Source organism: Copadichromis virginalis, linkage group LG7 (assembly GCF_057382275.1).
Source record: "Copadichromis virginalis isolate Kocher_CV1m ecotype Utaka linkage group LG7, C_Virginalis_male_GT1.1, whole genome shotgun sequence".
Taxonomy (NCBI): Eukaryota; Metazoa; Chordata; class Actinopteri; order Cichliformes; family Cichlidae; genus Copadichromis; species Copadichromis virginalis.
The window spans coordinates 34885628-34902043 of NC_140624.1; the positions used below are offsets into that span (position 1 = coordinate 34885628).

At 41.7% G+C, this 16416-nt stretch overlaps 2 protein-coding genes across 5 annotated transcripts in view; one reads left to right on the forward strand and one right to left on the reverse strand.

Moving 5' to 3' along the window:
* The window catches only part of tjp2a (tight junction protein 2a (zona occludens 2)), a 44481-nt gene extending 41756 nt beyond the window's left edge, over positions 1-2725 (forward strand). For all 4 annotated transcript variants that reach the window (XM_085463178.1, XM_085463175.1, XM_085463177.1 and 1 more), the window contains one exon: positions 1-2725. In XM_085463178.1, the coding sequence (XP_085319304.1) occupies positions 1-157 (157 nt within the window). In that variant the 3' untranslated portion in view covers positions 158-2725.
* LOC146705499 (uncharacterized) overlaps positions 2241-16416 on the reverse strand; it is a 26343-nt gene continuing 12167 nt past the window's right edge. Inside the window, exons 6-13 of the mRNA XM_085463179.1 lie at positions 10041-10073; positions 9670-9756; positions 9186-9386; positions 7831-8010; positions 6071-6283; positions 5835-5954; positions 5556-5696; positions 2241-3973 (exon numbers count right to left, since the gene is read on the reverse strand). Coding sequence (XP_085319305.1) covers positions 3902-3973; positions 5556-5696; positions 5835-5954; positions 6071-6283; positions 7831-8010; positions 9186-9386; positions 9670-9756; positions 10041-10073 — 1047 coding nt within the window. The 3' untranslated portion in view covers positions 2241-3901. The remainder of the gene's footprint in view (positions 3974-5555; positions 5697-5834; positions 5955-6070; positions 6284-7830; positions 8011-9185; positions 9387-9669; positions 9757-10040; positions 10074-16416) is intronic.

Here is a 16416-nt window from a genome sequence, read left to right on the forward strand (position 1 = left end):
TTCAAGCTCCATCCCCGAGCCACAGACTCCCTCCAGGCCGCCGTACTCTGAGTCGAGAGGACACGAGGACGACGAGGACGACTACCGCCGCCAGCTGGCCGACCAGACCAAGAGAGGATATTACAACCCCCAGAAATACAAAGACACTGAGCTGTAAGGCTGGGAAAGCAGGAAGTGACATCATCACCGATCAAAACTCTTCGAACTTCTTGTCGTGTCGTCAGTTTCAGACACTTTTCGCGTCCCTTGTTGTGCAGAAAGCGTGGTGCCCCACGCACACAAACGCACACAGATATCTCTGGTCTACCTTTGCCACTCGCCGTTACAGAAACTGTGCACAGCTGATGTTTCAATGTAAATATTCTGTTGGTGTCTGTGATCTATATTTTATTTTCCCGCCTTTATTCCGGGACTCAGTTTGTGCCTACCGTGTGTCACCATCACACAGTAAAACGCCCAATGTTTGGAAGGATAAGAAGCATAAAAGAAATGTAAACACGTCACTTGAAGCCATTTCAAACAGCTGGAGACGTCACATTTTTATACTCCCTTTTTGAACAGAAGAAAAATTCATGAACTTAAAACACAGCAATGCAAATTAACTATAATGGCGCAATTGTGTCCTAAATTTAAGGTTCATGCTCTGCTGCTTAGGTCCTCTGCAGGTGGGACACAAAAGTATGAATATAGTATGAATACATGAATTGAAACTTGATGAACAGTCGAGGCCAAAAGTTTGGCAGTGGCACATTTTTTTTCATTTAGATTATATATGTGATGCGCTTTGAATACTTTTACTGGTAAATTTATGCAAAGAGTGAGTATTTGCAGATCTGCCCATTCTTCATAACATCTGCTGTTTTCTGTGGTTTGCTGGGTATCAGCTTCTGGGCCAAATCCTGATGGATGGTGATCTGTTTCTGTTGACCTTTGAGTCTTGATGGGTTGACATCACTTTTGCCTTGTGACATGGTGAAAATGCACCATGTTATTTTCACCATGACATGGTACATACAGCAGCAATCGTCACCAAATTGCTGCTGTATGAGCTGTTTGTTGTTTGTTTGTTTTTTGTTTTTTTTAGTATGGTCAATCCTTACAAAGTGAGTTGACAAACAGGCAGAAGTCAGGATTTGGACCAGGAGTCAATGCCCAGCAACTTCAAACTTCAATAAATTCTGGAGCGGCAAAGTGTGACAAGCACAAAATTTCTGCTACTACCTAAACGTTTGACCATGACTGTAGAAAGATTGTTGTATCACAATATGAAAGTCCCCGGTTTGAGCTTGCTGGCTGGGGCCTTCAGGTGGGTGTAGACTCTCTTGGAAAGCTCCGGTTCCAGGGGTTGACTGTGTTGTCTGGCGCCACCAGTCCAGGGTATACCTGCCTGTCCTCGAGTGATGGATGGAATAGTCTCAAGAAATCATAATAAAAAAGTTTTTCAGGTTTTCATAATTAAACAATAATGTGAAGCAACAGAAATAGCTGTTGATCCCACTGAGTTGCCGAATACCATCAGTGCTGCGCGTGGAGCAGGTGCAAACCTTTTGGACACAATAAAAATGTAACAAATGTAAAATTAAAACCAGCTAAAAACACTGTAAAAATACAACTAATGCCTGTTATTGATACACCGTGCAGTTTTTTTACATTGTGATGGTGAATACACGAGGCTGAAACTGAAGCGAGCAAACGCCCAAATCACTGTTACAGTTCTGTGGACTGCACCTCAGCTTTTTCACCAATTTTGTGCGTTTTTGTGAGGCGCCACATGCTTCGGGCACGCTCCTCTGGTGTTAATTGTCCTCTAATCGCACCTCCCCTGCTGAACTACACATTCCAAAGTGGACGCCTGCGTCTGCAGCACGCCGCTGTGTGAGCTGTGCAGTCTGGGAAGCAGCTTATTCCCAAGTGCCTTGCAGCTCTGATTTCAGCTCGGGAGATAAAGGCTTCTACCTAAAAAGCACTTGTTTTGTTTTAACTGCTGTTGTAAACTGAACCAAGCAGAGGTTGGAAAGTATTTTCAGTACAGTTACTGCACACAGTCGAAATACACGAGTAGATTTAAACTGGAAACATCTTTCCTTTGTTCTTTGCTTTTGCTTTAGAAGAGCATTGCAGTCACTGAAGAGATGCGAAGTCAGAAATAGGAGATTCAGATGGATTGCATGAATGCAGCATCTGTATCTCATCATTGCATAATAATTACCAAAAGATTGCGCCCCCCCCCCCCCCCCCCCTTCTTTTTTTTTTTTTTTTTTTTTTTTTTAAATTTAGGACTTTGGCGAATGCAGGGCTTTTGGATAAGATGGGGAAGCTGTGCAGCTGCCTGTTTAGCATTTCTGTGTTAGACCAGCGTGTAAATGACGTCACAGATTTCATTAAAAAGTGTATCACGAGCGAGGCGTTCAGACAACTTGTGATTGAGCTATGTTTCTTTATTAGCTGCTGGCAATCAGAGACAATCACATTTTTATTTTATTTTTTTATTGCTGATGCTTTTTTTTTGTTGAAAATTTTGAATATATATTCATACACTTGATTCAGTTCAGTGTTTGTGCACTACTGTTTGGGGAATGTGGTGACAATCATGTTGGTTTATCAGTCTCTCTTAAATGTTATTTTATGATTTGCTTGTTTTGTTTTGTCTCCTGAGTGTTACACAACAGTCTCTTGGGAAAATCTAATAAATGTTTTTTTTGTTTTGTTTTTTTACACAAAGTCATGTTCAGAGTGTCATGTTCCACCTTTGCTTTTGGGTTGCTTTTGTTTTAGAAATGCTGCTGTGTTGGGCTCATTGTCTTCAGATGTCAGATGGCCTCACATTTGACTCTGATACTTTAGTACAGAGAGGACTTCAAGGTCAGCTCGGGGACTGCAAGGTGCCCAGGCCTGTGGCTGAAAAACGAGCCAAAATCATCCCCCCTCCACCACCATGCTTGACAGTTTGTATGAGGCTATGTTTGGTAATCTGGCTGTGTGCATTATGGATCACTTTGCAAGCCTTCTGGACCAATGATAAGATCAGTTTGTTCAGATGAAGCTTTGCAAACCTGAGGTGTGCTGTAATGTTCTTTTAGAGAGGAGACTACTCTTCCTACTGGCAACCCATCTAAACAAGCCATACTTATTCAGCCTTTTTCTAACTGAACTGTCATGAACACTAAAATTTAATGTGCTAAACAAGGCCCATGGAGTCTCAGAGGAAGCTCTTGGCAGTGCAGTGAGCGCTCACTGACCTTGGGGTGAATCCACTGGCAAGATTGTGACATTGTGTTAAAACACAGCTAATATAGAGGTGGTCACACTTGCTTTTTGTCAGCAGCATGTGACTACTACCTGCCCTCTTTATTCCTATGGAAGCAAGTAAGTGTGTACTTCAGTCAAGTGAAAAAACTGTTCTAAATTTATACTTGAGAAAAGGTCGACTCCACCACTGGTCCAGTTTTAACTACTTTTCAAACAAAAATAAACCAAACGTCACAGACTGCTGCCTTTTCCTTTAGTTTATTCTGCAGAATTATACATGCAACCTTTACAACTTCAGCTTTAAACTCTTTTTGTGTCACCCTGACATTTTATAGGTCCAACATGATTAGAGTACATTCAGAGATTATACAGCTATTCAAACCAAAGCTAATATTGGCTCTGTTCTCCACCTAAATATACACAAGAAAATCCCAAATTTCTCTTTGGTCAAACATAAAACGTCACATTAACACTCGGCCTAGTGAGATAATCTGCCTTCTGCTGTCACACTGGAGATGTACATGTTTACATGACAGTCAACTGTACAGATTAAGGCAAGTCAAGTGATATCAAACAGGGAAGGGAGAGGAGGGATAAAAGGGATTTAAAACGGAGACAGGCGGGAGTGATGTGTCAAGCGAGACGTGTGTGTTCAGATGTAGACCGGTTGTTCCTGTGCTGTCAGCAGACGGTACATGGCTGCAGGCATCGTCTTCATGTGGATCTGGAGCAGAAAGGAAAAAGTGCAATGAGCAAACTAAACTCTCCTTAAATGAACCTTTTCCATGCAAGAATAACTTTTTGTAGAAAATTACAATAGCTTCTTTTTTAAAGATGTCACATCATTTGTTTGTGTTAAACTGTGACACAGTTTAGGCCAGTATCAACCAGGGATGTACTTTGTTTCAGTGAATGCAAACGTTTACCTTCTTCAGGGCCCAGAGTTGATTAATCAGTGTGAATTTTCTCCACTGGAAGGCAATAAATGGTAAATGGCCTGTATTTGTATAGCGCTTTTACTTGGTCCCTAAGGACCCCAAAGCGGTTTACACTACACTCAGTCATCCACACATTGGTGATGGCAAGCTACATTGTAGCTACAGCTGCCCTGGGGCGCACTGACAGAGGCGAGAGTGCCGGACACTGGCGCTACCGGGCCCTCTGACCACCACCAGGAGGTAACAGGTGAAGTGTCTTGTCCAAGGACACAACGACCGAGACTGTTGGAGCCGGGGCTCGAACCGGCAACCTTCTGATTACAAGATGAACTGCCAACTCTTGAGCCATGATCGCTCATTTGAAAAATATTTTATTACAGAAGGCTACCCTGTTGAATAACTACCCAATTGTGGTGTAGGGGTTTAAGTGTACTTCTGGTCTTGGCGTCTGAGAGGGTCTCCTACGGTAAACTGGTCCCTGGGGAGGGGCTAGACTAAGGAAGTCCTAATGAAACTTAAGTCTTGGCACTGCATAACCACTCGTGGAAGTGGAATCTGGGACCACCTCCTCTAGGCCTGGCCGCCAAACACTTAAAGCTCATGAATACACCACTTATGTCTTATACATGAGTGATGGGAAGGCAGAGCCTTGGTTGTGCACCTACTGCACTGGACTGTTGTGCTGAACCGAGAGCTGAGCTGTCCATCCAAGTTTTGACCCTCAGTTATAGCCACCTGTGAAGATCTGGGTAATGACTGAAAGAGTAAGGTTGAGAATTCATGGGGCTGAAATAAGTCTCACCTGTAGGATGGGCTCAGTGTTAGGGACAGGGTGAGGAAATCTGGAATGATCTCATATTCATAGTGAGGAGGCAAAACGTAGTTATTGTGCTAGATAAATCGGTTTATGCCGATAGGACCAGGTGGAATGGACTGATTGATTTTTCATGGCGTGACCCACCCATATAATATAATGGAAGGATTATTTTCAACTGTAAGTCATGCAAAGCTGCCGTAGTAAAGGCAAGACTTTAAATATGGAGCTGAAAATGACAATAAAGCGTCTCCTTTAAAGTGAAATGGTGCTGTGCTGCACAAAGAACCCTGGGATTACAGCTTTAAAGCCGTAAAAAGGCTTTTAATGTGAAATATTGATGCAGGAGGAAAGGCATTCACTGAAGCAAGTCTTTCAGCTGCAGCGGTTTTCCTGATGGAACTGAGGCTGATTTTGAGACAGTTTCAATAATAAATCAAGAAGGCCTATAAAACGGGAATTTACATGTTAAAGATATTTTAGGATATGTCTCAAACATGTTTTTTGCTGCTGAGGTAAATAAAAGAACATATGTGGCCATTTTGAGTATTTACCTCTCCCATGGCATTGGACAGGATCTGAACAATCTTCTCGTGAGGAGTCGCCACGACGCTCTGGCTGTTGATCTCGATGATGCGGTGACCGACGCGGACGCCACCTCTCTCAGCGATACCGCCTCTCATCAGACTGCAGATCTGCACAGGAAGGAAACAGAGGGATTTGGCTTAGTGGGGACACAGCCGATACCAAATCTAAGAATTTGACAAGAAGGACAATTCATTTAATTTGTTCCCTGCAGCTGCGAGTGAGTTTCAGTAGCTTCAGATACTCACTATGCCATTCTGGACGCTGAAGCCCAGCTGGTATCGGAGATCCGGCCTGCGAATAAGCACCATGGTGACAGGAGGGCACCTGACAATGTTCATCTTGATCCTGGACTGAGACTTGAGACCCTGGGGAAACAGCAAGCAGACATATGAGACAGATCCAGCAAACATTTAAGAACCCCTTCTGCTTGTAAGGGGTTTCAAAAAAGATGAAAGGTGGAAAAGAGAGAGCAGCAGCGTACCTTGATGATGCTCTGGCAGGTGCTGAGAGGTAAACCCACCAAGCTTGTACCATTTATGGTCATGATCTGATCTCCGATGTTGAGTCGGCCAGACTTCTCCGCTGGGCCGGCGTGCATCATGCTAGCGATGATCACTGTGGGGAGGATTGACCCCCAGCCAGACTCCACGATCACCACGCCGAGGATCTCGCCTTTTTGCTTCTCGATGTAAACCTGAACGTGAATATGACCTTAGTTTCTTTAAAGATACCAAATAATGTTCATTTACAGCTTCAAAGTTGCATTTTGGGGATTCTAGTAAAACAAATCTTGTCGGATATCTGCTATAACTCTGTGAGGAGGGGCTCAGGCTTCCGAGAGCTCTCAGCCACATAAGGTAGCGGATCTTTGTTAGTCTGACATCGTGCCAAACAAACAGCCAGATGACTTGGATAATGAATGACTACAGTGTTTTTAGGCAATTTAGCAGCTGTGGCATCAAACTCAGATATAGAACGTATATATGCATAGCTGTATGTGTTAATGAAGCCTCAAGATGGACGTCTTAGTGCTTTAAATCCAAATGTGAGGTGTGTCTGAAAAGTGAAGGAGCACACCAATTTCTCAATCACACAGTAAAACATACCGTGCTTTATCCTAATTTTTACCCTAGTGTGTGCCATAAATTACAAAATTAACATCCCGTTGTGTTCAGTAAGACCTGAATGTGCAACTGAGACCACAAAATTCTCAAGAAAGTGCTTAAAGAAAGACTTAAGACTTATCCCATAGACCTCCCTATAACTGGCCGCCCCCTGCTGGCCACTAGATATGAATGCAGGTTTATGGCACTTCAGCACTGGCTTCAGTCTGTGAGCTCAGCTAACATCCACCTGAACACTGGATTGGATAATCTCAAACAGGATGTAACATTTAATCTGCTGCTTCTGCAAGCCACTTTGCAGCCCACCTTCAATTCATGTCATCCATTTCGTACTCCTCATGCTGTTTCTGACTTAACTAATGATGCAATACAATACAAGTTTATTTGTATAGCACATTTAAAACCAAGAGTATACCAAAGTGCTTCACAACAACACCATAAACAGATACGTCTGTTTTCACTGATGCTGGGAAATTTGCAGTTGCTCTCAACCGTTATCCTTTCCACATATGTGCATGGAGAGCGGATACAGTCAAATAAAACTTCCTGCAGGTTTTGATTAAAAGCGTCCCCTCTGTCTTTATTGTGGACTTCATATCAAACTAAGATGTGAATCGCACCAAAGAAAAAGAACTTTACAGAGACACTTTGGACACATATCAACAGTCACCTTCACCAATCCAAATCTACCACAGTCCTCCCAGTTCGGGCTTCTCGCCGCCAACCACACAACTCTGAAAAATGTGAGATGACAGCAGGCAGCGAGAGCAGGGAGGAGGCTCCGAGGTCAGAACAGGTCGAGCATCACAAATTCACCTTTATACTGAGGTTAGGAGTTTGCTCTTTTTATTAAAATGTCATCTCTCAGTACAACTGTCATGCAGCTGTGACTCCTAAACCAGATGCTCATGTAACAGCACTGCGAGGCAAACTAACAACACAATGAGCAGGAAAAACATTAATAGCCTGACCTGAATTAAAGAGATGTGTTGCTATTTTTATCTGAAAGATTCATCCATATGCAGAGTGGAATATTTTTATCTTGCGAATGCAGACGTGTCCCTGTCGATGATGATTAAAACCTCCCGACTGTGCCGCCACCTGCTGGCTGACTTACGTCTCTGCAGTTCTCCGACTTGGAGAAGTGGATGAGGTCGTCATTGTACATGTCCTGAGTGTTGAGCAGGTCACTGTACTCCCTCTGGCTCAGGTCCTCGGGGTCGATGCCGTTGGCCCTGAGGAACTCCTGGTAGGCAACGCTGAAGGACTGACCGATGGACTGAGCGATGAGCTGAGCCTGAGAGAAAGAGATCAATCACGGATAATAAGAAACAAGCTACACTACAGCTGTACCTTTAAAGACATTCCCCACCCTAAAAATAACATTTTATTCTAAAACCAAATCCTAAAAGAACGTATAGAATTTTTAAGCTCTCCCACTTTTTAGTTTTTAATTTTGTCCATAATTAATATTGGATCGGTCCTTTATGAATTACAAATATTTTCTTTCTTCTCAGGTTAAGGCTGACATCAGTTGTGCTTTTAGAAACAATGGAAGCAGATTTAAACTGCAAACTATAAATAACTCTCCCCTTTAGAGCTATTTTAGTGTTATTTATCCAATCAGATTTCTGTTTCTGTTTCTTTCTATTTCTGAGTATAGCTGTGGCTCAGGAGGTAAAGTGGGCTTTCTACCAATCGGAAGATCAGTGCTTTGGTGTTGAACCCTGGGTTTCCCTTAAATGCTCCTTCAGCTCATAAAAGGCAAGCCAGATTTGATGTGCCACTGAGAGTTTATGAAATTCTGAAGAAATAATCAGTATGGAAGTTCTTCAAGGTGTCCAAGCCTGAAGGATTTATGAGTTAGCAGTAGGTTACCTAGCTAGTAGATGTCTAAGGGTTATAATACCATATTTTGGCTAAAGTTGATTTCTTAAAAAAGAAAGTGAAAAACTCTGAAGGTAAATTGAAGAGCAACACTTGGAGGGTTAGTTGACATATAGTGATCTGCTACATGATGGTTAGCTGCAGAGCTATGGTTAGGCTAACTTAACACAAAAGCACCAGAAACACATAAGATGAGAATTAAATTGTTCTCAATAAAAGTTCATATTGGAGCTCCTAATGGAGAGACAAATACCATTGTACAGCAAGAAGACAATGCAGAAACAGACCAAATTTAAGGCAAAATGCGATGACCCATTGATATACTAAATTACAATTACATTTCAAAGACTTTTACAGCTATTTAACACTCTTTACAGCTGTTTTAGGGGAAATTTAATCTAACATGTTTTCAGACTTAAGAGGCAGATATCCTGCAGTAGATTACTTAGATAACTTTTATGGCCTGCCCTACATCAAAAGCGAAAAAGACCCTACACCCTAAAAATAAAAAGGTGATCAAGTTGAATAAAATCAGATTTTGAGGACCACTGTTTTAATCATTGACAAAAACCACTAGTAACTCACATCCTCAGACTCGAAGACGTGGCAGATCATTCTGTACAGTCTTCTGTCATCTTGGGTTATGGTGGTTTGCTCTGCTGTGCTGTCCAGGTTTTCCTGTGCGCTGCGGGACCGGACCATCTTCCCTCGGGCCATCAGGACCACCATGTTACCAATGTCAGCTATGTAGGAGATTGTCCTCAGGGGCAGGTCCATTAAACACTCCTGGTAACGACAAATACATGAGTCACTTGTAAATACAGGCCCTGCATAATAAAAATAAAATGAATAATAAATCAAATCTAGTTTAACCAAATAAATAAAAAACAAAGGACCTAAAATTGAACCTTGCGGTACACCACAGATAACGTGAGCTTTAAATGATGAATATGATGTGGTAGCTGCTAATATACTAAAGGTTTTAATAGAAGTATGGAAAGTGTTGCAAGGGAAATTTGTAATTTTGTGGTGTTGATATAAAACAAAATAATATATGTTATGTTTATACCTGAGTGTCAGCATTGAGGACCTTGATCCTTTGTGTGGACATGAATAGATCAACCTCAGCAGTGGATGGAGCCTCGTCGTCGGGGCTCTGCATAGCCGAGAAAAGAAGTGAACAGAGGAGGCAACAGGTTGATAGAGAGCAGCAAAGAGAGTAGAGCGGGCGTCACGATTGTCCAGAACCTCCAAATCTAACAGCTGCTCATGAGATTGACAAAAGCAAACAGTCACGTCTGGTCTAATCTGCACTCAACAAATGAATAAGACAGAGACACTTGAAGCGTGCATGGCCATTCTCCTCTGTCGTCATCCTTGGCCACAAATTCTGCATAATGCATTGCAATCACAGATAAGCAGAATGAAAAACAAACTCACCTTCTTCCTGTTCTTCGCCTGTTTCTGAGCTGCCTGCAGTGATCAGAAAGAACAGCGATTCAGAAATACAAATCAAGGCAGCGGTGATTTGAGGAAAAGGTGGACAAACACAAAAACTAACCGGATCATGCACTGTAGACTGCCTCTATTCCAAATGCCAAATCAAGGGACACAAGAACCTTAAAGGGGTATGTTGCGTGTGCTTGTGTGTGTGTGAGAGAGAGGGCAGTGGTGTTACTGTCTATCACATTTGACAACAGTGGGATGCCAGAGGCGTTTGCAGCAAACATTATCAAAAGTGTTCTCTGCATCAGTGTGACACAAACGACCCTGAAGAAAGACGAGCGACCTCATGTGTTTGCAGCAGATGCCTCATCACAACTCGAGGTTTCCAAATGCTGTCTGATCCCCTTTAGAGATCAAGGATTTAGTCTGTGAAATCAGAAGGCTCATTGTGTTTATGTGGACTCAGACTACAGTTGATTTAGCTTAAACAAAAATAAATGTGGCTCTAATATGTTATCCAGTTTGTGTAACCTTTATTTCCGTCCAATTCAATTATATAGCATCAATTTACACCAACAGTTGCCTCAGTGGGAAGGAAAAACTGTTTTAATAGGAAGAAACCTCCAGCAGAACCAGACTCAGGGAGGGGTGCCCTGCTGCCGTGAGCAGCTGGGGGTGAGTTCAGTACAAAAGACACACTGTGGGAGAGAGAGTCAGAGTTCATTGATTGCTAATGATTAAATACAATATAGAAGAAAGTAACCAAAGGAAGGTTCAGGGTCACCTGATCCAGCCCTAACAATATCCTTTATCAAAAAGGAATGTTTTTTAGGGCCGAGTACAATAACCTCAGCTTTGTCTGAATTTAGAAGTTAGAGGTCATCCAGGTGTTTATGTTTTTAAGAGATGGTTATAGTTTAACTAACTGATTTGTGTCATTTGGTTTCATGACTAATAATGCTGGGTGCAGTAAAAATGTATGCATGTTTTTCTCTTAATATTACCAAAGGGACGCATGTATAATGTAAAAATGTACTGGGCCCAGCACATAACCCTGTGGAACTCCATTATTAACTGTTGTATATGAAGAAGACTTCCCACTTACCTAAACAAATTGAAACCAATCAGAAAGATATGAGTCAAACAATTGCAGTGCACTTCCTTTAATACCAATGTGTGTTCTACTCTCTGTAGTAAAATATTGTCATTAACAACGTTAAATGCTGCACTGAGTTCTAACAGGACGAGCATAGAGATGACTCCACAGTGAGAAATCATAAAATCATTTACAACCTCCAGTTGCTGCTGTTGCAGTGCTATGGTGAACTCTGAAGAACTTCACTCAACACTCAAACAGACCATTCATCTATTTAACTCTGAAAAAGATGTGAAAGTAAACATATCCACCCTAACATCAGCCATTACTTTGTGGACTCCACATTTTGCCACTGTGTTGATTATTTGTAGCCATAGGAAACCATATTTGTACAGGAGAGTGCCATGAAAAGCTGCATCTATAAACTAAAATTTCACAGTAGAAAAATGTTTGTGAATCTGAAAACTGCAGCTCATGTGTCAATTCTTGTGCCATTTCTGATCATTTTAATGGAATATCATGACTGATATCATGGCTTGTTTGTGCTCCAGAATTGGTGCACGAGCCACCGTGCTGCCAATCACAGTTACAGTCACAACAGTTGGTATGGGATATTTTCCACAAATCCCTCTGCCCACATTAAATTAGGAGACACTAAGCATGCATGTGGACGACAGCCTCACACAGAAACAACAGCAGTTTATTTCTAGAGATTACAAGTGATTGCACTGTTCAAATGTTAGAAACAAATGGATGAGAGGTTAGGTAACTGGCACTAGCGCTGTGGTTACAGCAAAAAAAAAAAAGATGACTGAAAATAAAATCTAGAGTCTTATGTTTCATGTGAATTAACTACATTTTAAAAAGTGTTTTTACCATTCACCACATAAAGCATCCTTGTTCAGCTTTGGTCACTAGAAGCCGAGTAGAAGCTTAACTTCACTTTCAAGGAGTATAGACAAGAACATAAAGTCTGAAGATGTTACAGCTCCAGCAACACGTGCAGCATGAAGAAGAGCTTCATTACAAAACCAGGAGTCATCCTCACCCTGATGAAATGCTGATTAAGTAATAAAGTTAAACTTCACACTACAAGCGCTGCTGCAGCTTTAACCTCTTTTTGTCTGCTGCAAACCAGCCCTCCATTAAATACGACACACACCAATATACCAATATTTAAGAATTAAAAACTCTATTTACTGATAACTATCATTCTACTATAACACACGCAATCTCGGTTTGTTTGTCTACCAGCACCTTGTACAAAACCCAACTCTGCAAATGGGTACTTCTTAGGCTTCTTGAAGGTTCCTATCAGTATCAGATATTATGACACCATTGTGTTGCCTAGTAACCACCTACCAACAGGCTAAAATTGTAATGTTTGTAATGGCACCTTAAAAAAAGCATCGTCTCATTTTGATATCATAACAAGAGGCTCTAATTTTGATCCACAGATGTTTAATGATGCACGGTACATGATGGCGCCATCACGCTGCCTGGCAACTACCAAGCAACAGGCTGAATCTACTCATTTTTAGCATTTATGCAGCCATAACAACATATGAAAGCATATGAAAGCATTTTCATGATCATTTTCATTTCATCATGAACAGCAACAGCAGCACAAAGATGCTAAACTGCTGTGGTGTGGGCATGTACTAGTAAAGTTATCCTTCAGCTATTTCATTTTTGGTAAACAGTCCCCATGTGGATTATATGCTTAACTTTTACTATAATTAAAATAAATAAATAAATAAATAAACAAATAAATACAATTAATAATAACAACAACAACAGGAACATACAATTTGAAAGGCTCCCTTTGAAAGAAGGTGTTTTTAAAAAAAATCAAAAAATGTTCTTGTTTTTGATAACTAATAAATATAACAATACCTAATTTAATAGACTCCTTTTTGTATAGTTAAAAACTTCAACCATATAGTTGACAAGATATTTAGTTTCTACGCCACATGGGTGATGTCAGTGAGGTTATTTCCATTTTTTAGTACACACTCTATGGATTTGATATTTTATTTTTCAAGACTTCTTTAATCAGACATTATATTATAGATTATTATGTACAGCACAAAAAAAACCTGTTATCAGCTACAGACACTGAACCTATTAAGTTGATCTAGTATCAGTTTTCATATCTGATCTGTTCATTTTCTTCAGTAACTGGAGCAGCTTAAATGCATAAAGCCACCGTAGAATCAACGCTTACTGTATTCACTTTGCATGAAATGCAATTTTATAGAAAATGTGTGTGGAAGAGCCACACACACACACACACACACACACACACACACACACACACACACGACTGAAAACAAAGTCAGTTTTACAGAGAGCTGTACAGGTTTTAAAAAAGCCACAGCATCAGATTTAGCATCCTTACAGTCAGCTCATCCAGCTTACTAGACAGAAGCCTGTCTCTCTTTTTCTTTCCCATTCTAACAAATAAAAGGACTCGTACATCCCCATCATCAGCTCACAGTCTCTGACCTTCTCCCTCTCTGTAGGCTTCTCAGACATTAACAGAGGCGACGTCCCCAAACTATCAGTCAACCATCCAGAGAGGAGCGCAGAGCCGGGCTCAGCTCCTGTCTTCCTCCTCCTGCCTCCAACTTACTTCTTCACAAAGCTCACGTCTCACTACTCATCTCTCACACTCAGATAGCTCTACGTTTGAATGCCATCTCACTCCCTCCCTCCCCGACACCACCTCCATTTAACTGACTGCATTAGAAAGAAAGGGCTGATCTGTTTTTTTTCTCATGTTTACAGTAACACCAAAAAGTCACATTTAAATTAACATCCTCTTATTCCTTATCCTTTTATTACGTCCCCATTTGCGTGATCCCCATTTGACATCATATACTGTGACTGAAGAATAAAGTGAGGTCTCCTAGCCTCATAGCACAGTTTATATAACATCCAGCCTGTACGGCTCTGGATCAGAAGCAGTGATCTGTGGTTGATTCACTGCACACACACACACACACACACACACACACACACACACACACACACACACACACAGGGACTTTTTGCTGTGTTGCCCACTGAGGGCTTCTGACTTTAAAGACCCAAATACACAGCAAAGCTCAGTTCCATCTCCAATGATGCGTCAAGGCGCATTAGAAAATGCAGCTCTGAATCAGGGCACTGTGGCTTTAATATCTGAAATCCTTGATGTCTTTTCCAGCATGTAAAACATTTTGGCGCCCAAAGACATGTTGACCTTACCTCAAAGGAAATATCACCCAGACTGTGATAAGTGGGGATTAATTTACTCAAGACACATTTTTGTTCATCAGTCACCGGATAAACACAGGAGAATGCACAGATGTCTGTTAAGTAAGATAACACACACTCCACAACTTAAAAACACTCAGTGGCCACTTTATTAGATACACTAGCCATTAACAAAAATGTCTAAGAAGCTAATCACATGGCAGCAACAAGACGGACCGCTAAAGGTCAAACTGAGCATCAGAATGGGGAGGAAAGGTGGATTAAGTGACTTTGAACGTGGCGTGGATAATTTTTCAACACGACCATCTCCAGGGTTTACAGAGAATGGTCCACAAAAGAGAAAATATCCAGTGAGTGGCAGTTCTCTGGCTGGAAATCCCTTGTTGACGTCAGAGATCAGAGGAGAATCGGTGAAGTGCTTCAAGCCAATATGAAGGCAAATGCTTAACTCAAATAGACACTGGTCACAACCAAGCAGAATAACCTTTATGAAAGCGCAAAACCTTGAAGTAGATGAGCTACAGCAGCAGAAGACCACACCGAGTGACTCTCCTGTCAGATAAGAATAGAAAACTCAGGCAACAGTTTCTAAAAACGGATGATGACAGAAGATTAGAAAAACATCTCCTGGTTTGCCGAGTTCCAATTCCGCAGTAATATTTGAATGTTCAGATTAAAATTTGATGTGAACAACATGAAAACATGGGTCTGTCCTGCCTTGTATCAGTGCTCCAGGCCTGCAACGGTGGTATAAAACTGTGGAGGATACCGGAGGATGAGTTTAAAGCCACAGGCTACCTAACCATGTCAGTACCTTCATCATCACAGGGTTCCCGTCTGATGGATGCTTCCAGCAGGCTAAAGCACCATGTTACAAAGCTCTGCTCATCTCATAGAGGCTGGAGACTATCCCAGCTGTCTGAGGCAGGGCACACACTGGGCTAAAATACAGAGACATACAAATATTTCGATGGGCAATTTGCCAGTTAACCTAACCCCACGTCTTTGGAATGTGGGAGGAAGTTGGAGAGAGAACCCATACAAACACAGGGAGAACATGTAAACTCCACACTGATGGTGGAAATGAAATCAGGACCTTGTTGCTGTGAGGCAATAGTGCTAACCACCATGCTACCCCTTGTATTCATGGTAAAACAAGAAATAATTATGACCTCTAGGGAACATTTAGTTCCTATGAAGTCTTAAATTTACTCACAGTCAGTCACAAATTGATTTTTTTTGGTCTCCTCACTCTCTAAAACTGGCAAAATCAACCTCATCAATCCGCAGATGCCATGAACGTGTCACATACGCACGTTAGGTCAGCAGTTACAGATACACAAAAATTAGATATGGGCCAGGCCTGGCATAGATGGCACTGTCCATGCGATGGCATGCCATATCTGGCTCGATTATGGTTTGGTTTATTCTGGCCCAGGCCCATAGAAAACAGGTCTGGCCCGGATCTGGCATCAAGCTGGCACTTCTGACTGACCGGTGTCATGGCAGAGTGTATGTCAACCAGATCTGGGCCAGGTCTGGCAATGATGGCACTGTTTATGTTCCTATTTTAGTTAGAAGACCCAAATGCCATGTTGCAATACTATACTGCTATGGTAGCCAACGTTTCAAATGCAGGTTTGTGAGTGTACACTTTATCCAAAACCTAGTGAGGGTTTACTCATCTTTGCCAGTGAGTGGCTGTAGCTCAGCAGGTAGAGCAGGTCACCTACTAATCGGAAGGTTAGTGGTTTGAGCCCTGGCTCCTCCAGGCTGCATCTCAAGAATGTGAATTTGTAGAGGAAGTGTGTGATTGGGGGAATGTGGCATGTTGCATAGAGCACTTTGAGTAATCAAGGAGAGTAGAAAAGCATTATATAAGAATCAGTCCATTCACTGTCTGAGCCTTGCCATGTTACTTTTGCATGTTCTGGCACATGTTGTTATTACATGGCTTGATTAAGGTATCATTACATTACATTACATTAGGCTGAATGGTCATGGTCATGTCCA